The sequence below is a fragment of the Coregonus lavaretus genome, assembly GCF_964263955.1.
Source record: "Coregonus lavaretus genome assembly, chromosome: 25".
Lineage (NCBI taxonomy): Eukaryota > Metazoa > Chordata > Actinopteri > Salmoniformes > Salmonidae > Coregonus > Coregonus lavaretus.
The window spans coordinates 2,187,554-2,214,825 of NC_140012.1; the positions used below are offsets into that span (position 1 = coordinate 2,187,554).

Below are 27,272 nucleotides of genomic sequence, written 5' to 3' on the forward strand. Positions count from 1 at the left end.
TTCGTAAGAAGCATTTCAAGGTCCTGGAGTGGCCTAGCCAGTCTCCAGATCTCAACCCCATAGAAAATCTTTGGAGGGAGTTGAAAGTCCGTGTTGCCCAGCGACAGCCCCAAAACATCACTGCTCTAGAGGAGATCCGCATGGAGGAATGAGCCAAAATACCAGCAACAGTGTGTGAAAACCTTGTGAAGACTTACAGAAAACGTTTGACTTGTGTCATTGCCAACAAAGGGTATATAACAAAGTATTGAGAAACTTTTGTTATTGACCAAATACTTATTTTCCACCATAATTCGCAAATAAATTCATTAAAAATCCTACTATGTGATTTTCTGGAATTTTATTTCTCATTTTGTCTGTCATAGTTGACGTGTACCTATGATGAAAATTACAGGCCTCTCTCATCTTTTTAAGTGGGAGAACTTGCACAATTGGTGGCTGACTAAATACTTTTTTTCCCCACTGTATGTAATTCGATTCGACACACTCATATTATTTTTTCTTCTGCCCACCGTTTACTATACACATTGTAGCTAGAGACAGAAAACTAACATTACAGACTGCTTCAAACTAGATTACCTGAGAAAAGATTTGTCATACTATTTCTACTTTTTAAACCATAGTAATATACATACAATTCAATGTATCAAATGGCCATAGACTTTCAATAGGGAAATATCCATTCGCAACTCCTCCCACACCTTTTCTATGCTAGACTCACCAAACGTTTACCCCTCCTTTAGACTACACAGTGTGTGTGTGTGTTAGTGGTTGCAGCTAACCTTCCTGAGCCATTCTAGCAAAGTTGAGATTGCAAAAGTTCATAAATGTGTGCACAATAAATCGCTTTCCAAATATAGATTCTTGGTTGGGTCTGTTGCCCATTTATTAGCAGCAAAGTTTATTTTATTTTTTATCATGAGGTAGTCACCTGGAATGCATTTCAATTAACAGGTGTGCCTTCTTAAAAGTTAACAATCCCCCGACGGTGAGATGGTTTGGGATGAGTTGGACCTCAGAGTGAAGGAAAAGCAGCCAACAAGTGCTCAGCATATGTGGGAACTCCTTCAAGACTGTTGGAAAAGCATTCCAGGTGAAGCTGGTTGAGAGAATGCCAAGAGTGTGCAAAGCTGTCATCAAGGCAAAGGGTGGCTACTTTGAAGAATCTCAAATCTCAAATATATTTTGATTTGTTTAAAACTTCTTTGGTTACTACATGATTCCATATGTGTTATTCAATAGTTTTGATGTCTTCACTATTATTCTACAATGTAGATAGTAGTTAAAATAAAGAAAAACCCTTGAATGAGTAGGTGTGCCCAAACTTTTGACTGGTACTATAGTTATAATTGATTAAAATTAAGTCAGGATAGGCTAAACATGTGTTTGGTGTCTCTAGCTTGAACAGTTCAAGAGTTAAGGTTGGTGAGTTATTTTATGCAAATGTATGCACATTTATATAATTATAGTTGATAAAGGTTTTAAAGAAGTTCAAGTTGGTATAGCCTGAATGTTTCAAAGTTGGTCTTGTAGCTTAATTGGCCAAGTAACAGGTCCATTTTGAAAAGCTACCCCTGTATTCCTATTGTTCTCATTTAAACCCATCTTAATTTATGCACATTTTAAATCGTTATAGTTAAAAAAGTATACATAGTATGAAAACTCCTTTGACAATCAATCTAAGTTGGGCCAGTCTGAAAATCTCAACGTTGGTTTGGTGTTGATAGCTTAAATGGTGTGGGAGGAGATAAATCTAGATTATTATATTATATTTTTACCATTCAATTCTATGGGCCTTTTTTTGCCTTTGGAATTCATTGGGAGCTCATTTAAATATTGTTATAGTTCAAAAAGTATAAATGCTATCAACAAAAAAAAATATTCAGCAATCCGAGTTGGACATTTGGAAGTTGGTGTTGTGTTAATATCTTAAATTGTTTAAATCAAATCAAATCAAATCAAATCAAAAATTAAGTTCTAGAGCGGGCTAAAAAAATCTATGAAGAAGAAGAAGAATATGACTATGTAAGAAATCTAGAGTTGTGCTTTGCAAGCACACCTAATTAGAGAGTGTAATTTCCCCAAATCTGAAACACGTATTCAAGGTTTTAAAGACCTCTCTGATGAGAATAGGCTACCCATCCTATTGGGGGAGGACGCAGAGTGAATCACTTAATTTCCAAAGTAAGCTTTGGCAATATGTATATTGTTACATCATGCCAATAAAGCAATTTGAATTGAATAGAGAGAGAGAGCGAGAGATTGTCCCCCACATGTCATCCATGACATTAACATGGACATCACACAAAATTCTGCATCACTACCCAACGTCCACCTCGCATCATCATACAAACATTGGTGCATGGGACCTGCACCTAAACAGAAATGGCATTGCCATCGGAACCCCAGCACCCCCACCCACAATCCTGCCACAACAAGAATCCACAGGCCTCCATGATACACACAAGTGAACCTGGCCAACACTACCCCTTGCCCCTTTCCTGCTCCTCGCCCCTCTGCTGCCTCTCACCCCACTCATCCCCCACCCAATCCCTGCCCCCCTGCCCCACACATTCAGAGCAGAGGCCCCCAACCAGCAGACCCCCCCCCCCAAACCACCAGCAGCAGCTAAACTATGCTGCTACTCTGGCCAGTCCTCTACCTGCCTCTCCACCCCACCAACATCAGAACTGGAAGAGATTAAACAGATGCTCCACAGCATCTTCAACAAACTCCTAGGCAAGTTAAGGTTACATTGATTGGTTACTTTATAATTGCTTACCTCATAGTTGTTATTTTATCTGTTTTGTTTTGTTCACCTTTTTACTGAAAATAATTACAGTGAGGGAAAAAAGTATTTGATCCCCTGCTGATTTTGTACGTTTGCCCACTGACAAAGACATTCCCCCTCAGGAGACTAAAAAGATTTGGCATGGGTCCTCAGATCCTCAAAAAATTCTACAGCTGCACCATCGAGAGAATCCTGACTGGTTGCATCACCGCCTGGTATGGCAACTGCTTGGCCTCCGACCGCAAGGCACTACATAGGGTAGTGCGTACGGCCCAGTACATCACTGGGACAAAGCTTCCTGCCATCCAGGACCTCTATACCAGGCGGTGTCAGAGGAAGGCCCTCAAAATTGTCAAAGACTCCAGCCACCCTAGTCATAGACTGTTCTCTCTGCTACCGCACAGCAAGCGGTACCGGAGTGCCAAGTCTAGGTCCAAAAAACTTCTCAACAGCTTCTACCCCCAAGCCATAAGACTCCTGAACAGCTAATCATGGCTACCCGGACTATTTGCACTGTCCCCCCACCCCATCCTTTTTACGCTGCTGCTACTCTGTTAAGTATTTATGCATAGTCACTTTAACTCTACCCACATGTACATATTACCTCAACTACCTCAACTAGCCGGTGCCCCCGCACGTTGACTCTGCAACGGTACCCCCCTGTATATATAGCCTCCCTACTGTCACTTTATTTTACTTCTGCTCTTTTTTCTCTCAACACTTTTTTTGTTGTTGTTGTTTTATTTTTACTTTTTTGTTTAAAATAAATGCACTGTTGGTTAAGGGCTGTAAGTAAGCATTTCACTGTAATGTCTGCACCTGTTGTATTCGGCGCATGTGACCAATAAAATTTGATTTGATTTGATTTGATCACTCTATAATTTTAATGGTAGGTTTATTTGAACAGTGAGAGACAGAATAACAAACAAAAAAATCCAGAAAAACGCATTTCAAAAACGTTATAAATTGATTAGCATTTTAATGAGGGAAATAAGTATTTGACCCCTCTGCAAAACATGACTTAGTACTTGGTAGCAAAACCCTTGTTGGCAATCACAGAGGTCAGACGTTTCTTGTAGTTGGCCACCAGGTTTGCACACATCTCAGGAGGGATTTTGTCCCACTCCTCTTTGCAGATCTTCTCCAAGTCATTAAGATTTCGAGGCTGACGTTTGGCAACTCGAACCTTCAGCTCCCTCCACAGATTTTCTAGAGGATTAAGGTCTGGAGACTGGCTAGGCCCCTTCAGGACCTTAATGTGCGTCTTCTTGAGCCACTCCTTTGTTGCCTTGACCGTGTGTTTTGGGTCATTGTCATGCTGGAATACCCATCCACGACCCATTTTCAATGACCTGGCTGAGGGAAGGAGGTTCTCACCCAAGATTTGATGGTACATGGCCCCGTCCATCGTCCCTTTGATGCGGTGAAGTTGTCCTGTCCCCTTAGCAGAAAAACACCCCCAAAGCATAATGTTTCCACCTCCATATTTGACGGTGGGGATGGTGTTCTTGGGGTCATAGGCAGCATTCCTCCTTCTCCAAACATGGCGAGTTGAGTTGATTCCAAAGAGCTCCATTTTGGTCTCATCTGACCACAACACTTTCATCCAGTTCTCCTCTGAATCATTCAGATGTTAATTGGCAAACTTCAGACGGGCCTGTATATGTGCTTTCTTGAGCAGGGGGACCTTGCGGGCGCTGCAGGATTTCAGTTCTTCACGGCGTAGTGTGTTACCAATTGTTTTCTTGGTGACTATGGTCCCAGCTGCCTTGAGATCATTGACAAGATCCTCCCGTGTAGTTCTGGGCTGATTCCTCACTGTTCTCATGATCACTGCAACTCCACGAGGTGAGATCTTGCATGGAGCCCCAGGCCGAGGGAGATTGACAGTTCTTTTGTGTTTCTTCCATTTGCGAATAATCGCACCAACTGTTGTCACCTTCTCACCAAGCTGCTTGGCGATGGTCTTGTAGCCCATTCCAGCCTTGTGTAGGTCTACAATTTTGTCCCTGACATCCTTGGAGAGCTCTTTGGTCTTGGCCATGGTGGAGAGTTTGGAATCTGATTGATTGATTGCTTCTATGGACAGGTGTCTTTTATACAGGTAACAAGCTGAGATTAGGAGCGCTCCCTTTCAGAGTGTGCTCAAATCTCAGCTCATTACCTGTATAAAAGACACCTGGGAGCCAGAAATCTTTCTGATTGAGAGGGGGTCTAATACTTATTTCCCTCATTAAAATGCAAATCAATTTATAACATTTTTGACGTGCGCTTTTCTGGATTTTTGTTGTTGTTATTTTGTCTCTCACTGTTCAAATAAACCTACCATTAAATGTATAGACTGATCATTTCTTTGTCAGTGGGCAAACGTACAAAATCGGCAGGGGATCAAATACTTTTTTCCCTCACTGTATGTTTGTTTAGAATGTGTTCTTTCAATATCAGTTGCTGGAATATACAGGGCCTTTATTCATCAGCATTTGTCCTGAAGAGTAGAGACCCTGATTTTATTGAAATCATTAATGAGACATACATAATAATTTTGACGGAAACATGGTGTAGAGCCGTTGTAGCTATCCACTGTCCCTGTAATTGCAGAGAGCTCATTGTAAAATCACAAAAAAATAAAAAATATAAGACAGGGCAGAGACTCAGGGGGTTAATAGTTTGGTACAAATCAGAAATTCATGATTTTATACAAACCCTAAAAATAGGAAACAATCACATTTGGTTGAAAAAAGAAATACAAATAATTCCCTCACAGAGAGAGGTATTTCTCTGTGCCATAAATAAGTTGAATGCACCAATTTGTAAGTCGCTCTGGATAAGAACGTCTGCTAAATGACGTAAATGTAAAATAAATGTACCGCCCTCAGAGTCTCCTTACTATTCAGATGACACATTCTCTAACCTTGAGTTGGAGATATGCCCTTTTCAAGCCCAAGGTTATGTGCTGGTATATGGTGACCTTATTGCCAGAACAGGAACTCTTCCTGACATAACCAGCACACAGGGAGACAACTATATAATTGACCATCATTTATTTAATCATTTGAATAGGCCCCCCAGAAATAATTATGACACCACCATCAACAAAAACGGGAAGGATCTGCATCAGCTCTCTCGAAGCCTGGATCTGTACATTGTCAATGGTACGGCATGAGGGGAACTATTGCTCATCTCTTGGCAGTAGCACAGTTGATTTTATGGTCACAGGTATGGACCCTTTCTCTTTCAGTGTATTCACAGTTAAACCCCTGACCCCTCTGTCTGACTCAGCCAAATCCCTGAGTTCCTCAAAAGGACAGAGACTTACATTGTAAAATATACAAAACCCAGTTGTCACGATCGTTGGAGGAAGTGGACCAATGCGCAGCGTGATAAGTGAACATTCTTTTTTTATTAGAGTACCACACGAACAAAACAACAAACGATACGTAACGTCCTTGGTAACAGACACTAACCATACTCGGAACAAGATCCCACAAAACACTGTGGCAAACAGGCTGCCTAAGTATGGTTCCCAATCAGAGACAACAAGCAACAGCTGATACTCGTTGCCTCTGATTGAGAACCACCCCGGCCAACACAGAAACACAAGAGCTAGATAATAAACCTAGAACACAAAACACATAGAAACAACACACCCTGGCTCAACATAACAGAGTCCCAGAGCCAGGGCGTGACACCAGTAAGCTGTACAACATCCCTAAATCATACAGATGGGCCCAAAACAGCACAGATGAATTTCAAAAAACAATCAAAAGTCATGAACTTTAAACACTATTGGACACTTTCTTTGGAAAGTCATACCCTCACTGTATAGAATGAGTAAATTTAACTGTTGAAAACATTAACTATATATTTAAAAGACCAGCAACAAAATCCCAATTGAAGTCACAAAAAATACATAAATAGGTATATTAAAAAGTTTGCTGGTATGACAAAGAATGCAACATTCTGATTACAGAATTAAGGAAATGTTCAAATCAAAAACATAAATATCCAAACAACAATTTTTTACAAATTGGAATTGATCATAAAAGATAACCAAAATCCACTAGATTTCACCATCTTTAATTAGGTTTCCATCCAACCTTTTTAATGCGAGTAAAGTACATGTAGGATAAAACATCTAATGACAGGCCTGATAGAAACAGAACATTTGCTGGTAATCTTTCCAAATATTGATTTTAAAAAATTTGCTAGACAAGGTAGCATATTTTTGTGTCTGTAAAATTAATTATGCGAGAAATGGCAGTGGAAATGCCTTTATGCGCAAATATTTATATAATATCCATTATATCGAAGTAAACTTAGAGTCATTCGATGATGTGGTGTGTGGTCCTCCCACTATGACTTGGGAAACCATGCAGTTTATTAGGCTACAAATGAAAAAACTTACGATGAACTTCACAGGGTGGTGAAAGTGCATGGTGATCTTGATGCTCCTTTCCAATAAATATCAAGGGTCTGATTCTGGTGACATGCTGATCGATGGTTAACTGCCGTTTGACAAATAAAAATATACTCGCTCTTATACATAATAATCTCATCATGTAGACTAGCCTACCCGCACTGTATCTGAAAGCTGTTGACTAGAGTGCTATTTAACGCAACAGTTTTTGTGACAAAACTATTGGTAGAGTTGAAAATGCGATTTTTAAAAAATGCGAAAATGCGATTTTTAAACTTAAGCGTTAAATAGCACGTAATTACATTTTGTGTGCACTACATCATCACACACTGATTTTTATCCGCAACAAGTCAGTTTGGTGGAAACGCACCACTAGCGGGAAAAAGCACATATTTTCTTTATGTGGATTTTAGAATATTCGCATGAAAATCTGTCACCAATTGGATGGAAACCTAGCTACTGAACAGGAATTGAGGACAAAAATTCAGTCACGCATAGCCAAAAAATCCTGTGGTCCGGATGGCATCTTAAACAAGATGATTAAACACAGTTCTGAAAAATTCAATTTGGCTGTAGTATTATAAATTCTAGACTTTTAAACTCCCTTATTGAACACAGTGTCTTGAGCAAGAGCCAAATTTGATTACTGCTCATCTCGTTATATTTACACCGGAACTTCCTTATTGACACCCACGTGAACCAAAATATAAACATTTTCTCACATTCTAATTTGATCAAATCTATGTATACAAATATTAAACGTGCAACAACAAAAAATAAGCAAACAAATAATACTTCTCTCAGGGTTCGGGAGTCCGACAGAGTTGTAGCCTAAGCCCCACTCTATTTAACATACACTGTACAAAACTTTCCATGACATAGACTGACCAGGTGAATCCAGGTGAAAGCTATGTCCATTATTCATGTAACTTGTTATATCCACTTCAATCAGTGTAGATGAAAGGGAGGAGACAGGTTAAAGAAGGATTTTTAAACATTGACACATTGAGACATGGATTGTGTATGTGTGCTATTCAGAGGGTGAATGGGCAAGACATTCACCCTTTGAACGGGGTATGGTAGTAGGTGCCAGGCACACTGGTTTGAGTGTGTCAAGAACTGCAATGCTGCTAGGTTTTTCATGCTCAACAGTTTCCCGTGTGTATCAAGAATAGTCCACCACCCAAAGGACATCCAGCCAACTTCACACAACTGTGGGAAGCATTGGAGTCAACATGTGCCAGCATCCCTGTGGAATGCTTTTGACACCTTGTACAGTCTATGCCCCGACAAATTGAGGCTGTTCTGAGGGCAAAAAGGTCTGCAACTGAATATAAGGAAGGTGTTCCTAATGTTTTGTACACTCAGTGTATGCAGTGCATTTGGAAAGTATTCAGACCCCTTGACTTTTTCCACATTTTGTTACGTTACAGCCTTATTCTAAAATCAATTAAATCATTTTTTCCTCATCAATCTACACACACTACCCCATAATAAAAAAGTGAAAACAGGATGTTAGAAATAAAATAAAATGTATTTACATAAGTATTCAGACCCATTGCTATGATAATCGAAATTGAGCTCAGGTGCATCCTGTTTCCATTGATCATCCTAGAGATGTTTCTACAACTTGATTGGAGTCCACCTGTGGTAAATTCAATTGATTGGACATGATTTGGATGTATAATGTCCCACAGTTGACAGTGCATGTCAGAGCAAAAACCAAGCCATGAGGTCGAAGGAATTGTCCGTAGAGCTCCGAGACAGGATTGTGTTGAGGCACAGATCTGGGAAAGGGTACCAAAACATTTCTGCAGCATTGAAGGTCCCCAAGAACACAGTGGCCTCCATCGTTCTTAAATGGAAGAAGTTTGGAACCACCAAGACTCTTCCTAGAGCTGGCCGCCCGGCCAAACTGAGCAAACGGGGGAGAAGGGCCTTGGTCAGGGAGGTGACCAAAAACCCAATGGTCACTCTGAAAGAGCTCCAGTGTTCCTCTGTGGAGATGGGAGAACCTTTCAGAAGGATAACGATCTCTGCAGCACTCCACCAATCAGACCTTTATGGTAGAGTGGGCAGACGGAAGCCACTCCTCAATAAAAGGCACATGACAGCCCTCTTGGAGTTTGCCAAAAGGCACCTAAAGGACTCTCAGACCATGAGAAACAAGATTTTCGGGTCTGATGAAACCAAGATTGAACTCTTTGGCCTGAATGCCAAGTGAAACGTCTGGAGGAAACCTGGCACCATCCCTACGGTGAAGCATGGTGGTGGCAGCATCATGCGGTGGGGATGTTTTTCAGGGACTGGGAGACTAGTCAGAATCGAGGGAAAGATGAACGGAGCAAAGTACAAAGAGATCCTTGATGAAAACCTGCTCCAGAGCGCTCATGACCTCAGACTGGGGCGAAGGTTCACCTTCCAACAGGACAATGACCCTAAGCACACAGCCAAGACAACGCAGGAGTGGCTTCAGGACAAGTCTCTGAATTTCCTTGAGTGGCCCAGCCAGAGCCCGGACTTGAATCCGATCGAACATCTCTGAAAAGACGCTCCCCATCCAACCTGACAGAGCTTGAGAGGATCTGCAGGGAAGAATGGGAGAAACTCCCCAAATACAGGTGTGCCAAGCTTGTAGCGTCATACCCAAGAAGACTCAAGGCTGTAATCACTGCCAAAGGTGCTTCAACAAAGTACTGATTAAAGGGTCTGAATACTTATGTAAATGTGATATTTCCCATTTTCATTTGTAATAAATATGCAAAAATTTATAAAAACCTGTCTTTGCTTCATCATTATGGGGTATTGTGTGTAGATTGATGAGGGGGAAAAAATAATTTAATCAATTTTAGAATAAGGCTGTAACGTAACAAAATGTGGAAAAAGTCAAGGGGTCTGAATACTTTCCGAATGCATGTATATAAATGAATTTGCAAAACTATTAGAAAAGTCTGCATGACACAGAAGTTAAATTCCTGCTGTATGCAGACGATCTAGTTCTGTTGTCACCCATTAAAGAGGGTCTACAACATAATCGAAATATCCTACATACGTTCTGTCAGACATTTTCCAAAAAAGTCCCAAGACTTAAAACTTAATTTCATAGTAGGAACAAATGACATAGAACACACTAAAGTCTATTCATATCTTGGCATAAAAATAAGCTCTATGGGTAATTTCTTCTTGGATGTTAATGAACTTAAAGAGAAAGGGCTTTTTACGATATTTGAATACTACATTCAAATTGGCATACCAATTAGAACCTGCTTAAAAATATTCAAATCTAAAATGGAACCAATTGCCCTATGTGGAAGTGAAGTGTAGGGTCCAATCAAGATTTTAAAAAATGTGACAAACATCAAATTGAAATCCTGCATGCAGAATCCTGCAAAATCCTTTTTAGAGTATAGATCAAAGCCCCAAATATTGCATGCAGGGCAGAATTAGGTCAATATCCGTTACTAATTAATATTTTAAAAAATTAGCCATCAAATTCCACCTATAAACAAGCGACCCCCATTCCTACTACTACAAAGCCCTGAAATGCCAAGAAATGAACATAGAAAAAAGTCCCCTCATCCAGCTAGTCCTGGGGTTAAGTTCACAAACCACTGCCAACCCAACAAAGCCTCCGGACAGAACTTGGGAAAACATGACAAAATCTAACAGTAAACTTAAATGCTATTTGGCCCTAAACAGACAGGATATGGTGGCAGAATATCTGACCACAGTGACTGATAGAAAACAGAGGAAAAAATGTACAATGTACAGACTCAGTGAGCATAGCCTCGCTATCGAGAGAACACAGGCAATGTGCCCACTGCCGACAGAATTAGGTGGAAACTGAGCTGCACTTCCTAACCTGTACGACCATATAAGAGAAATGTGAAATGTGAATTTGAAATGTAATTATACAGTGTTTCCCTCAAATTACAAAGAGCCAAAAATAATTTGAAAACAAATCAAATATTGACAAGCTCCCATATCTGTTAGTTTCAAGTTTCAAGTTTTATTAGTCGTGTGTACGAGATACGCATGGTATACATCGTCCAACTCAATGCTTACTTGAAGGTTCCTTCTCAACAATGCAACAACAATAAGAAATAAGAAGAAGAAAAAAATTACAAACATGAAGTAAATGGCAGTAGAATAAAATCAACATTTTAGCATAAGTATCATACAGGAAGTCACACTTTATAGTTCAATATTTACATGTGTATTGGGAAAGAGGGGGATGGGGCAAGTGTATAAATTGAGCAGTAAGAGTCTGGTAGCAGCAGTTGTGATGTGTGTGTAGCATGAATGTATGTGTGTGTGTGTCTGTGTGGGTATCTGCATGAGTGAGTGCATGTGTGTTCAGGTGCAGAGAATTAGAGCAGGTGGTCAGTCCAGTTCAAGTGTTCAGCAGTCTGATGGTTTGTAGATAGAAACTGTCTCTGAGCCTGTTGGTATCAGACCTCATGCTCTGATACCGTCTGCCCGACGTTAAAGGAGAGAAACGCCCGTGGCTGGGATGTGTGGGGATCCTTGATGATGATGCAGGCCTTCCTCAGGCACCATTTCAAGTAGATATCCTAGATGGGTGGGAGCACGTCCCAGTGATGTACTGGGCCATCTTCACCACCCACTGGAGGACCTTGCAGCCATGGACGGAGCAATTCCCGTTCCAGGCCGTGATGCAACTGGTCAGGACGCTCTTGATGGTGCAGCGGTAGTGTTTGGAGAGGACCACTTCCTTTGGCAATGTTGACATATGTTTCCATGCCAATAAAGCTCCTTTGAATTGAATTGAGAGAGAGAGTGAGAGAGAGACATAGTTGTCTCTCTCTCTCTGACCACTGTGACTGACCCAAAATTAAGGAAAGCTTTGACTATGTACAGACTCAGTGAGCATAGCCTTGCTATTGAGAAAGGCCGCCGTAGGCAGACCTGGCTCTCAAGAGAAGACAGGCTATGTGCACACTGCCCACAAAATGAGGTGGAAACTGAGCTGCACTTCCTAACCTCCTGCCAAATGTATGACCATATTAGAGACAAATATTTCCCTCAGATTACACAGACCCACAAAGAATTTTAAAACAAATCCATTTTTGATTAACTCCCATATCTATTGGGTGAAATACCACAGTGTGCAATCACAGCAGAAATATGTGTGACCTGTTGCCACAAGAAAAGGGCAACCAGTGAAGAACAAACCCCATTGTAAATACAACCCATATATATTTATTTTCCCTTTTGTAGTTTAACTATTGCACATCGTTACAACACTGTATATAGACATAATTTGAAATGTCTTTATTCTTTTGGAACTTTTGTGTAATGTTTACTGTTAATTTTTTATTGTTTATTTCACTTTTGTTTATTATCTATTTCACTTGCTTTGGCAATGTAAACATATGCTTCCCATGCCAATAAAGCCCCTTGAATTGAATTGAATTGAATTGAGAGAGAAAACCGATAGACATGAATGCAATTGACCTATGTGTAAACTACTTGAAGCATATCTATATGTCAATCTCATTGAATGCAATGTACACTGCTCAAAAAAATAAAGGGAACACTAAAATAACACATCCTAGATCTGAATGAATGAAATAATCTTATTAAATACTTTTTTCTTTACATAGTTGAATGTGCTGACAACAAAATCACACAAAAATTATCAATGGAAATCAAATTTATCAACCCATGGAGGTCTGGATTTGGAGTCACCCTCATAATTAAAGTGGAAAACCACACTACAGGCTGATCCAACTTTGATGTAATGTCCTTAAAACAAGTCAAAATGAGGCTCAGTAGTGTGTGTGGCCTCCACGTGCCTGTATGACCTCCCTACAACGCCTGGGCATGCTCCTGATGAGGTGGCGGGTGGTCTCCTGAGGGATCTCCTCCCAGACCTGGACTAAAGCATCCGCCAACTCCTGGACAGTCTGTTGGTGGATGGAGAGAGACATGATGTCCCAGATGTGCTCAATTGGATTCAGGTCTGGGGAACGGGCGGGCCAGTCCATAGCATCAATGCCTTCCTCTTGCAGGAACTGCTGACACACTCCAGCCACATGAGGTCTAGCATTGTCTTGCATTAGGAGGAACCCAGGGCCAACCGCACCAGCATATGGTCTCACAAGGGGTCTGAGGATCTCATCTCGGTACCTAATGGCAGTCAGGCTACCTCTGGCGAGCACATGGAGGGCTGTGAGGCCCCCCAAAGAAATGTCACCCCACACCATGACTGACCCACCGCCAAACCGGTCATGCTGGAGGATGTTGCAGGCAGCAGAACGTTCTACACGGCGTCTCCAGACTGTCACGTCTGTCACATGTGCTCAGTGTGAACCTGCTTTCATCTGTGAAGAGCACAGGGCGCCAGTGGCGAATTTGCCAATCTTGGTGTTCTCTGGCAAATGCCAAACGTCCTGCATGGTGTTGGGCTGTAAGCACAACCCCCACCTGTGGACGTCGGGCCCTCATACCACCCTCATGGAGTCTGTTTCTGACCGTTTGAGCAGACACATGCACATTTGTGGCCTGCTGGAGGTCATTTTGCAGGGCCCTGGCAGTGCTCCTCCTGCTCCTCCTTGCACAAAGGCGGAGGTAGCAGTCCTGCTGCTGGGTTGTTGCCCTCCACGTCTCCTGATGTACTGGCCTGTCTCCTGGTAGCGCCTCCATGCTCTGGACACTACGCTGACAGACACAGCAAACCTTCTTGCCACAGCTCGCATTGATGTGCCATCCTGGATGAGCTGCACTACCTGAGCCACTTGTGTGGGTTGTAGACTCTGTCTCATGCTACCACTAGAGTGAAAGCACCGCAAGCATTCAAAAGTGACCAAAACATCAGCCAGGAAGCATAGGAACTGAGAAGTGGTCTGTGGTCACCACCTGCAAAACCAGTCCTTTATTGGGGGTGTCTTGCTAATTGCCTATAATTTCCACCTGTTGTCTATTCCATTTGCAGAACAGCATGCGCAATTTATTGTCAATCAGTGTTGCTTCCTAAGTGGACAGTTTGATTTCACAGAAGTGTGATTGACTTGGAGTTACATTGTGTTGTTTAAGTGTTCCCTTTATTTTTTTGAGCAGTGTATTAACGTAGGAGTCATGTCTCTGATGACTATCTCTAGGTATCAATATTGTGACACTAATCTTCCCCCCACTGAATGTAATGTATTCACATAGGTTTTATGTCTCTGATACCTATCTGCATGCATCAATATTGTGACACTAATCTTCCCCCTATTGAATGCAATGTATTCATTTAGGCATCATGTCTGTGAGGCCTATCGTTTTGCAAAATCGTACCAGATTTATGCTTATCAATGATATCATGCTGAAAAGGAATCACATTTGAATAGACAGTACCAAAGTAGAATGAATCCCGATTCAAACTGTGGCAGGATAATTCCTACATGTGGTTTCCATCTTTCGAAAAGATGCAGAAAAGAAACCTTGGCAACACTTTACTCAAAGTCAACAGGTATAATGCATTACGTTGTGGTTTTAACACATTGTACAACTTGTCAAAAGCACGTATGAGCCCTTTATAATGTTTTATAACCATCTCAGTTGAAAATGTGTTACATAGACAGACATAAAATATAATTATTTATGTTATATAGACTTATAATAAGACATGGAGACGCATACATGCATATTACAAGTATTAACACAATTGAACTGTCAGCTTAGTGTTACCGAAGTGTTATCGAGCATCTCAGCTCTTTTCCCCTCTCTTCCATAGATTTTGCTTCGTATTCCCCTCTTTTTACTCCTACATGGCTCTTGCAACTTAATGATCATGGGTTTGAGTCCCACTGGGATGAACCATATTGAAATGTGTGCACGCACTACTGTAAGTTGCTTTGTATTAAAGTGTCTTCTAAATGGCATGTATCATTTTATTTTCTATGACTATGTGCACCCACTCTTATCTGTTCTCCTCCCCATCCTTCTCTCCCGCTCACGATCTCATGCCACCCATCGAATTACTCTTTGTCCTTTCCCCCGATAACATGGGACGCTTAGCTGCGTTACTCCAACATGTTTTTTTAAAAGTCATCGCCCTTCTCCGGTTGCGAGCTGTTCTTATTTTAGCCAGGCGGCTGAAATGTGAGAGGTCACAATGGGAGGATAAATAGTGGCCCAGGCAAGCCAGGAGGTTGTCGCAAACTTCAGTTGGATCTTCTCCCCTCTCTTCTCCCAGCTCTCCTACAACCCTCCAAGGTAAACGAATCTAATCATATCTTAATAAGACAAAATTATGTATTTTTTTTTTTTTATCTAGGATAGCAAATGTTATTGAGGCTCTGGGTGATTGTACATTATATTTTAATATATTGCTTATGCAGTATGAGTGTGATATAGAATTGAAAGAGCACTGCAAACATCGTCTGCTGGCATTACAAAACTTCTATTAGACTGCAAGTGCAAATGCCAGAGTAGAATTTTCAGAAGCGTTGTTGTTATAATACAATCAATGGTGCATCAATGCTAATAAAATTATTACGCATGCATTAGACACATCTCTATCCTCAAAACATTCATACAAGATTCATCTCTTAAATGCTCACTCAAGTGAGCATACCATAATGTTGCTTTGCTACATTAGGTATCATTGCTTAATTGCTTTACGCTAGCCTCCTTAGACCAAAAAAGTGGAGACAACTTGACCCACTTATAGCTTTTACTCACGCTGTACACTTTTAACTCAGCCTATAGTGTACTTATTAACTGTACTGTACTACAAATACTCCACAGAATGAATTCTCTATACAGCTCTATCAAATAAAATAAAAGTTTATTGGTCTTAGTTCTGACACCACCACACTGAGTTAGCAACTGAACGGGGCTGCACACATGCACACACAGTACTTTTTACATAACCACTTACATATGTTTCAATGTTTATATTTAGTTTGACCTTTTTGATTGAGTTGTTCTGTAACAAGACAGGGGTTGGATAAAGGAGGTAAAGTGTGAGTGGTGGAGGGGAGGGGAGAGGAGGTGGATCATCCAAGGGAAAGGTCAGGGTTAAGAGAGACTAGAAAATCTAAAAGGTCATTCACATGCCTGTCATGGCTGTGGGGACACCTGCTGCAATAGATACCAGAGCTTAACAACGACAGTCACACAGCACTCTCAAATGGACAGACAGACAGACAACCACAGCTACATAAAACACTCAAACAGACCTACAGACAGACAACGACAGTCATATTGCTCTCTCAAACAGACAGACAGAATATGGGCATGTTAAGCTTACATATTACAAAAAAGGAAGATAGACAGACACACTGACAAAAAGAGGAACATTCGAAAAGACACACAGACAATCACCCAAATGGACGGTCTTCACTAGTTACCACAGCCACAAAATCAGAAGGCACGCCTACTCGACCAATCAGATGAGGGAGTGTGATGACACATATGCCGACTGGCTTGCAGGGGCAGACGAGAGACATGCATTTATTTTATCTATTGATCCATCAATGGCTTGGTTATTTATTAGATATAGTAAAACCAACCGTTATAAATGCAAAATGTTAATCGGATGTCTTATTCAAACTCAGCTTTCAAGCTTAGCATGATGTTTGCCCTTAATCATAGTTGCTTGTCTTAACCCAAAATAGGTTTACTCAAAAATATGTATTGGTTTTAAAATGGCGTATAGACACACAAATTCGCACATCTTGAGCTTAGATTTTTTTTCTTCAAAATCCACAAGTAAAACGTAGACAGTTTCACAGAAATGTTTACGGATTTTTAAAAAAATAGAAATTGGCAGATTTTTTTCGATGATTTAAGATTAAAACTTCAACCCTGTTACTTTATTTGGCACCTAGTCAATTACTATAGTCATTTATTTATTTAACTTAACATAGCCTTGCAGTCCACCTTTTTGGTATTTGGTGAGTTTCCATCTCTGTACAAAGGCATCAAATCAAATCAAAATGTATTTGCCACATGTGCCGAATACAACAGTGAAATGCTTACTTACAAGTCCTTAACCAACAACGCAGTTTTAAGAAAAATAAGTGTTAAGTAAAGAAATAGATAAGTAAAAATACAAAAAAAATAGATAATTAAAGAGCAGCAGTAAAATAAAATAACAGTAGGGAGGCTATATACAGTGGGTACCGGTACAGAGTCAATGTACGGGGGCACATGGTCTTCAGGCTATGGAAGATGCATCAATGAATGTAGGCCTACTCAATGGCAATCACTGAATGTCATTAGGCACAGTTTCTGGTGTTTTGTAACATCTGATTGTCAAACAAATCACTTAAAAAAGTAGGCTACCTGTGCATGTTTGGTCCACTCCAAAATAATTCCAGCATCCAAACTGCATGTATAGGCCTACTCGTGACATTTGATGAATGGAAATAGCCATCTGTTACGAAACACCAAAAACTGTGCCTAATGACATTCAGTGATTGCCATTGAGTAGGCCTACATTCATTGATGCATCCTGCTGACAAATTGACCTTTTAGTAGCCTGAAATGGGGATGAAACTGTCCCGGGAAAAACAGGACTGAAACTGTCCCGGGAAAAACTGGATGGTCACCCTAACACACAGGGTCAACTTACTAGACTAGGCTACAATGTGTATTACCATGAACTTTCAAATTGGCCTACCAATAGTGGGTGTAGGCCTAGTGTTAAAAAAAAAAATAGGTGGGTAAAGTCTGATTTCCATTCGTGGTGAAAAATTGTAATGCTCCCTATACTTTCAATGCATTTTTTTAGAAAGGTGGGTAACATTTACATTTACATTTTAGTCATTTAGCAGACGCTCTTATCCAGAGCGACTTCCAGTTAGTGAGTGCATAAATGTTTCATACTGTAGAATAAGAACTCACATCAGCTCTATTCATGGCATTTCTATCCACTAGGCCTATATCACTGCCAGTAGCCTACCCTCTCAGCCGAGGCAATTTTAAACACATGAACACATGCAGAATATCTAGCCTATATTCAATATAATACATGAGTTGAATCAAAACATGTTTTGCACCCTAGTTCATGAGTTGTCCATAATTCATGAATTAATGCTTGGAGTTTTCACAGATCGTGTAATATAAAACCTTACCTTTCTTTCCTTACATTAATGACATTTATGACAGTGTTATTTGTAATTATTAAGCATTTAACAATTGAATTTGAACATTGAACTTAAACCCTGTACAAATCATGGATCTAGGAAATCTTGGAAAATGCACTGTAAATGTAACTATGCCTATGTAACATTTTATTATGTTTCGCCGTGAAAACAGTTCTCATGGGCACAAAAATCCAAAATAATGTAGGCCTACGAAATTGCAAAATCAAGTGCCTCCAAACAAAAAAGTAAACTATAGGCCTACTGACATTAAGGTATACTTGTTGGATGGATTGGATGTGCATTGGTGTCTAGCTGTAGGTTAGTTGTCTAGTGATATTGTCGACCATCATCAGCTGATCCAGGAAAGAAAACAAACATTGATAGAAAATAATAAAGCTAACTAAATGGTCTACTACTTCTGGCCACGGACGGCACGGAGAACACCAGTAGGCCTGCCCGCATACACCTGAAAAACAAAGCAATGAGCGCTCTAAACAGCTGACTGACAAAAGCAAACAATGATAAATAAACGGATAAATCTAATGCATTGGAGTAAAGGCTATTTTGTTTATCAAGGACACATGGTAAACAAATGGCGAAAATGAGGAAGTACAATGGCAAATCTATGCGTAAAGGAGCTCAGCCGAGGCCAAAATTCAACACTACTGGATAGACAGTTCTGCCACATAGAAATAAATGGTTTAAACCAAAACAGAGAGGTGGGGGTGTTCGTTTCATTGGAATATTTTATTGTCATATTTACCACTGCATTTGAAACAAATACGAGAATGGTTAAATTAGCATTATTTAGAGACCCTCCCTGAAGTATGACTTTTGCTGCATTTAGGGGAGCTGTCTCACAAGTTGCAATTTCGAAATTTGTTTGTGCATCAGCAGTTTTTTTCTTGTTATGTCAGTCACTGACAGTCACTCAATTAGCCATGTCAGCAAAAAATATATATTATTGGTAAATTAATCTAGCCAGCTATCTAAACTTGTAGTAATCATGGGCGAATATCGACTGGGCACGCAGGACACGTTCCCAGGGGCCCTGACATCCAAGGGGCTCCCATTGATTTTGTCAGTCACTCTCAATCAGATATCATATTAAATAATTATTATTATTAACATGGCAAAATGTGTAGATTGCAGGAAATTAGCTTTAAAACTGTAAAGATGTCTCTCCACGCCATGGCAAAATGTGTAGAATTGCATGACATTTTGTCAAATGTCAAATGCTGCGAGGTGTGGGGGCCGCCGACCAAATATCTACCACTTATCTGTGTCTGTATGCACTTTTATGTATCTCAATCACTCTCTCTCTCCTCAGAACACCTCATGTTAACCAGTGTCTCCCCCCTTTTCTCTTCCTTTAGTCAAGATGCCTCACGCATTCCCCTTCCTCACTCCTGACCAGAAGAAGGAGCTTAGTGACATCGCTCTCAAGATCGTCGCCAAGGGCAAGGGAATCCTCGCAGCTGATGAGTCTACTGGTACGCAGAGCAAACACTGGTTGGACACACAATGTACACACAGACCCACACCTATGGAATGAAAAGGCACACATGCAAAGACATATTCATAATCAGAGCAACAACATTGTCACAAGGGGTTTGTTTTTTCACCTTATTATAACTTCTCCAAAACATTCCATTAGAACCACAAGTAAAAATAAAAATAAACATTTTGCATTCAAAAAAAAGACCTGGAGCAATTTGAGGATGAAATAAAAAATCAAATCAAATTTTATTGGTAACATACACATTATTCATTTTTTTGCAGATGTTATTGCGGGTGTAGCGAAATGCTTGTGTTCCTAGCTCCAACAGTGCAGTAGTTTCTAACAATTCACAACAATACACAAAAAAATCTACAAGTAAAAGAATGGAATTAAGAAATATATTAATATTAGGACGAGCAATGTCGGAGTGGCATTGACTAAAATACAGTAGAATAGAATACAGTATATATATATATATATATGAGAAGAGTAAAGCAGTATGTAAACATTATTAAAGTGACTAGTGTTCAATTATTAAAGTGGCCAGTGATTCCATGTCTATGTACATAGGGCAGCAACCTCTAAGGTGCAGGGTTGAGTAACCGGGTGGTAGCCGGCTAGTGATGGCTATTTAACAGTCTGATGGCCTTGAAATAGAAGCTGTTTTTCAGTCTCTCTGTCCCAGCTTTGATGCACCTGTACTGACCTTGCCTTCTGGATGATAGCAGGGTTAACAGGCCGTGGCTAGGGTGGTTGATGTCCTTGATGATCTGTGACATCGGGTGCTGTAGGTGTCCTGGAGGGCAGGCAGTGTGCTCCCAGTGATGCTTTGGGCAAACCAAATAGAGCAAACCAAATAGAGTAAATCTGTAAAACGACTATAATAAACTAATGGCCAGATTCTCACCAAATTCACTAAACAGGTGCCTCACAAACCCAACAACAAACAAGGCCTACCTTGGTTCAATGACACTCTATGGCAACTTATGAAGAAGAGAGATGCTGCTCTGAAACAGTCTCTAAAATCTGTCCTAGATGTTGACCGACTAGTCTATAAAGGACTGAGAAACAAAGTGACAATGAGCCTCAGGAAAGCCAAAGCCAATTTATTTCTCAATATCATTAATGAGGCAAAAATGGAACAGCAAGGTCATATGGAAAAATATTAACAAACTCACTGGGAAGGGTCATGCCAAGTCTGGTGAACTACAACTGAAAGTCAATGGAAAGCTTCAAGACAACAGCTAAGTCATTGCAACCACCTTTAATGACTATTTTATTGACTCAGTCCAAGAGCTGGGCCAAAAGTTTAACCCAAGAGTCCTATCCATGATCCCCAGCAGCGATAGCCATACCAGTTGTTATTTGGAGTCCACTAGTGAGGAAAAGGTCAAGAAAGTCCTCTCCTCACTTTCAAACTCTAAAGCAAAGGATGTGTATGGTCTTGATACTGTATTTAAAAAAAATGACAGAGACAGCCTAGCCACCCCATTTACCCAGATAATCAACTTATCAATGCAAGAAAGTTCATTCCCAAAGGCATGGAAGACTGCCATCGTGACCCATGTACATAAATCTGGAGACCAGCAGGAAGTGAGCAACTACAGGCCTATCAGTATACTCCCTGTCATCTCTAAGGTTGCTGAAAACGTTGTACTGGAACAGCTCACAGCACACCTGAACACAAGGACTGTCTCCCTTCACCCAATCAGTTTGGGTTTAGGGTGAACCACTCAACAGAGACAGCATATTTCTATCTCCTAGAGACGATCAAGGCCAAGCTGGATACAGGGGGCGTGGTAGGGGCGGTCTTCCTCGACATGCGGAAGGTGTTTGACACCGTCAAGCATAATGTCCTTCTCTCCAAACTCTCCTGGTTCAACCTCTCGCAAAGTGCTCTTCACTGGATGGAGTCCTACCTAGCCGACTGGGTCCAGTGTGTCCGGATAAACGATGTCCTGTCACCACTAAGGAGGTGCACCATGGGAGTGCCCCATGGGTCCATCCTTGGGTCCCTGTTATTCAGTCTATACATCAATGACCTTCCTTTTGTGTACCAGGGAGTGGAGATGTATGCCGACGACACCGTCACACCCATGGAGTGCTGAGCAATGGCTTCCAAGTTATCATCTGTTATTTCTTAAGAGTCTATTGAGTCTATTGACGCACATGATGGTGATGTCTGTGTTGCTCTCCAACCCCCACAAGTGTCACGGGACTCGTCTGAAGGTAACCCATTCAAATGAATGGAAGATGGAGATAGTTTTGTGCCAACAAAAATAAGGGGTTAAATATGTGTCCAAAAAAACAATAATATTACCTGATCTTTCTTATATCTCCTAGATATAGGACAGACACTTCAAAACCTTATTCCTTATCATTCATTTTGTGACTGTCTTTTTTGCCATTTATGAATGTGTTATTCATTGCGTTTCTATGGGCTACAGTAGTAAAGGACAAATTCAATACTTTATCAAATAATGTTTTTATATTTGTTTTTATAACTAAAGGGGTCCTAAAATTCTAAATCAAATAGCTAAATGATCCATGGTACAGATGGAAAGTAGCTATTAGCTAAATATGGTGCGACACATAATTTCTCAGTGCTCTGAGGCCTATGTTTTGTTGTGCATTGTCCCTGCCAAATAAACTTAATAAAATAAAAACAATACCACATTTCAACTTTAAATGCTACTTCCAATAAGCCACCATTCCATAGTTCAGTTCAAGTTAATTTCATTTCATTCACATGGCTAAGGACAATTGAACTACTAAATTGTGCAAATTCGGAATTCAGTTTAACCACAGAGATATAGCATAATGCTCTATTTCATTCTGTGAATCTAATCCTCACTCCCTCTCTCACTTTCCCCCCAACAGGCAGCGTTGCCAAGCGCTTCCAGAGCATCAACGCTGAGAACACAGAGGAGAACAGGAGGCTGTACCGCCAGCTCCTCTTCACCGCCGACGAGCGCGCCGGTCCTTGCATTGGTGGCGTCATCTTCTTCCACGAAACCCTGTACCAGAAGACCGATGCCGGCAAGACCTTCCCCGAGCACGTCAAGTCCAGAGGCTGGGTTGTAGGCATCAAGGTTGACAAAGGTGTCGTCCCCCTTGCCGGAACCAACGGAGAGACCACCACCCAGGGTAAAGAGGAAGAATAGAAAATCTATGGGATTCACAACTAATATAAATACATACAATCAATCAATACAACATACAATCAATCACATTTGTTTATAAAGTCACAATATGCTTGAATAGTATTCCAACCTAGATACAATACACACATACAATACAATACCCTCACATAATACCCTCCTATACTCATCTCTTTTTTCTGTCCCTGCCTCAATCCCTTTCTCCCTCAGGTTTGGATGGCCTGTATGAGCGTTGCGCCCAGTATAAGAAGGACGGTTGCGACTTCGCCAAGTGGCGTTGTGTGCTGAAGATCACCTCCACCACCCCCTCCCGCCTGGCCATCATGGAGAATTGCAATGTCCTGGCCCGTTATGCCAGCATCTGCCAGATGGTAAGAATCACATAGAAAATACCCTTTCTCAAGGTCTCAGTGGTCTTGTTAGTTCATTAGCTCAAGTAGTCAAAACAGTGTCAACAATGGCAAGTTTGTGGGTTCAATTCCCATATGGGCCACAAGTTACCTTCGAATCATTGACTCTCTGTATACGTGTGGGTTACACTATATTAACATTCATGAAATAAGCCATTATAAATGTATTAAATGCTTATAAATTCTTCAGAAATTATTACAAATATTATAAATGCATACCTAAAAGTGTTATTAAAAGTGTATAAAGTAGTACCAGACCAGGCAACACTTTAGTTTTTTGAAAGATATGAACGCTACAGTATGTTCTGTCATGAGTAAGGTATAGCAGATTTTCTGGTGTGTGTCCGGGCTCACTTGGTGACTCAGTGGGTAGCGCTATCAGTGAGATATTAAGATCAATGAATAGAGCTATGTGTTTCCAAATGCTCAGTTAAACATGAGACTAGTAAATAACAGTCCCTTCTGATCTCTTCACAACCATAGTTCAGGGACATCAGTTTAGCCAGGACTGCTCACTGTTATGTGTCCAGTAATCCTAGGAAAACAACACACACATATCACAAATCACACATTGGAAAATCACAATATCTTAAAACACCGTTTTTCTCTGTTAGTTTTTATTGAAAAGATAGCTGTAGAGGGATAGACAGGAACGATGGGAGAAGAGCCACCATTAAAGTCTCACTGTTCTGACTGTTAACTGTCATGATCAAGAACATGCTCTGTTGGCTAAAAGTGTATTTTAGTACTCATGACCTCTGCCCTCTTCTAGCACGGCATTGTCCCCATTGTTGAGCCCGAGATCCTCCCCGACGGTGACCATGACCTGAAGCGCACCCAGTACGTGACTGAGAAGGTCCTGGCCGCAATGTACAAGGCTCTGTCCGACCATCACGTCTACCTGGAGGGTACCCTCCTGAAGCCCAACATGGTCACCGCCGGACACTCCTGCTCACACAAGTACACCCACCAGGACATCGCCATGGCCACCATCACCGCCCTGCGCCGCACCGTGCCCCCAGCAGTCCCCGGTGAGCGGCCAACAACACACTGAAAACAGCCCAATATACAGTAAAGCACGATACACTTATACATTTCTAAACTTCCAGCTTCATCCACTCACACTCAATGTTATCACACGTTTTCACAAACACAAACTCACCCTCCATGACTATGGCACTTACACATAGTGTGTAGTTACATTATTACATACAGTATTTTATTATATATTTCACATACAGTTCTAGACACACACCAATTTGTTGATGTATCTTCTTTAAGTAGATAAAATAGAAAGTAGTAAAAAGTAGTAAAAAGTAGTAAAATAACCCCTCTTCTTCCCCGCTTCACCCACAGGCATCACCTTCCTGTCCGGTGGCCAGTCTGAGGAGGAAGCCTCCATCAACCTGAATGTCATGAACCAGTGCCCCCTGCACAGGCCATGGGCCATTACTTTCTCCTATGGCCGTGCCCTCCAGGCATCCGCCCTGAAGGCATGGGGTGGCAAGCCCGCGAATGGCAAGGCTGCCCAGGAGGAGTTCATCAAGAGAGCTCTGGTACAAATAACCAAATATATTTTTTCAATTTATTTTCATATATTTCACATATATTACATATGTGATTGTCATATATTTTGCTTATATTTCATATGTGATTATTAATGGCTGTATAGAAGCCACATCCCACTGGGCACAGACTTCAAATCAATGTCTATTTCATGTTGGTTCAACGTAATTGAAATGACGTGGAAACAACATTGATTCAACCAGTGTGTGCCCAGTGGGATATTTATAGTATGGATGTATAGGAAGCCACAGTATATTCCGCACTTAGAAAATATCAGCAGAAAACAAGTTTATATTGTTCTTATATTGCGTTTCTTTCCTTCCACAGGCCAACAGCCTGGCCTGCCAAGGCAAGTATGTTTCTTCCGGAGACAGCGCCGCTGCTGGAGAATCACTGTTCGTGGCCAACCACGCTTATTAAGCATGGACACTCATCAGCATCCCTCTCCTAACCCTCCCCCCACCTTCCCGTCTCCTCCACTCCCCTCCCCCACCATGGGGAGTGCCATGTCATTTCTGGCACCTCCTAAGAAGCCGTCTCTACTTGACCCTCTGCGACACCACTCGTTCGGTACCTCGATTCGGAAAAAAGAAACGCAAACCTTTCTTTGGACTCTTGCTTCAGAGAGAAGATTCAATTAAAGTCCTGCCTCCATTCCCTCTCCCTTTTACAGCTTTTTTTTTTAAGGTAAAATGATTCCCATCGTCATGTTTTTACATAACATGTAACATTATTCCTTGGTCTGTAACACCTAACTCTGTGTAATGTTTGTACTGGAGCCTTGGAATAAAGTATTTTATCCACAAATTGTTGCTTTGCTTCCTTCCTTATTACATTTCATAGTAACTCTGAAAATGTACCTTACATCATTGAACATCCTGCTCGGCTCAATGACTACTTCCTATTTATTTGGAATGTACTGTTGGATGTCGGTAAATATTACCATACAAACAAGAAGAGGGGAGATACAGTTGAGACTGTTTAACACACCTCTTTTGGAGCCAATTAATAAGACACTTGCAAATAATTATAATAGTAATAATAGAAATTACGGTATTTATTACCAAGACCATCCACTGGGTGATACCAGCAGTTTACAGTAGATAGACGGCACAGCAGTTGACCTCAACATGGGGCTCTTCGGAAAGTACAAGTGAGTCTGTAAAAAGATGGTTGGAATATATTCTGTTGATTGAAAAATAGCTGTCATGACTGACCACGAGAATCCAAATAGGTCAGATCAGGTTTGCAATGAATAACTTCAATCAGACTCCCTCTCACCCGTAGAGGGGGAAGGAAAGAACTAGTGGGGATTAACAACTCACGTCATGTTGTAAATCAAGGAAGATGATCTAGGCCTGTGCTTTGTCTCAACAGACACTTCCCCCCTGAAACTCTAACCAGTTCAAAAGCGAATACTGGAACAATATTTCTAACGTAGAACGTGGGGAATGGTCAGAGGCGATCTATAGAACACTAATGTCATTTAGTTTGTTATTTTGTGATGTCATTAAAAATGTTATAAAGGAAATACTGTAACTTGGAAAGTATACCCATTACTTAGATTAAGTTTCCATACTATGGGTTGTGTATGTAATATGAAAAATTATGAAAGTGTTTTTGTTAAGAGAGGGATGTGATTTGAGAAGTTATAAGAGATAATTGTTTTCCATAACTTGCACAGTGAGTAATCACCACCCCGAAGTGAGGTCAGGGAGCGTGATAGCCTGCCGGAACCGCCCCTTTCGAGCAAAAGGTATAAATTATGGGTTACGAATTAACACAATAGACCAGGAAAGCGTGAAGCTGCAGCTGCGCTTTTAAAATGGTTTGAACTTTGAATCTCAACACGAGGTGGAGACGATAAACTCACCTCCCGGACAATCACTGGTACCGCTGATTAGCTGTCTGTCCTAAGTAAAGCATCTACGAATGCAAATTTAAGTAGGACTATCCTGTTACTCTGCTCAAACCATCGTATTACGCTACTCTCATCACCCCACTGGGGAACCATTGATACGGCTGGCTAGCCTATCTTCAAAGAAGCATCTTCAAGAGCGAATGGAAGGAAAATCAACTCTGTAGTTCTGTTCAGGACTACATGACAAGTCACCAGATATCGGACAACTACGAAGAAGGACAACAGGAGAATAGTTGTTGGAACCATTTCGGACAATCAGAGTCTTACAAGCGTGCCGCAAAAGGGCCCAACCCCCTTTCCAAGGCTGCCCCGTTCACCGAGAGATCCCTGGCGAACCCAGGCATTTCACTTAAATACATTCATGATTTCTTGCTCAAAGCCGGCGGCAGTTTGTTTGCAAAGT

The 27,272-nt window shown here is 41.0% G+C and overlaps 1 protein-coding gene across 1 annotated transcript; it reads left to right on the forward strand.

Moving 5' to 3' along the window:
- Nucleotides 1-19,691: 19,691 nt before the first annotated feature.
- On the forward strand, nt 19,692-25,368 carry LOC311100766 (fructose-bisphosphate aldolase A-like; the record flags this gene model as incomplete). Its single annotated transcript, XM_084141728.1, has 6 exons — nt 19,692-19,803; nt 22,692-22,958; nt 23,183-23,343; nt 24,155-24,413; nt 24,739-24,938; nt 25,276-25,368. 6 exons carry the CDS (start codon nt 19,692-19,694, stop codon nt 25,366-25,368), a joined length of 1,092 nt encoding a protein of 363 aa, XP_083997854.1.
- Nucleotides 25,369-27,272: the final 1,904 nt, after the last annotated feature.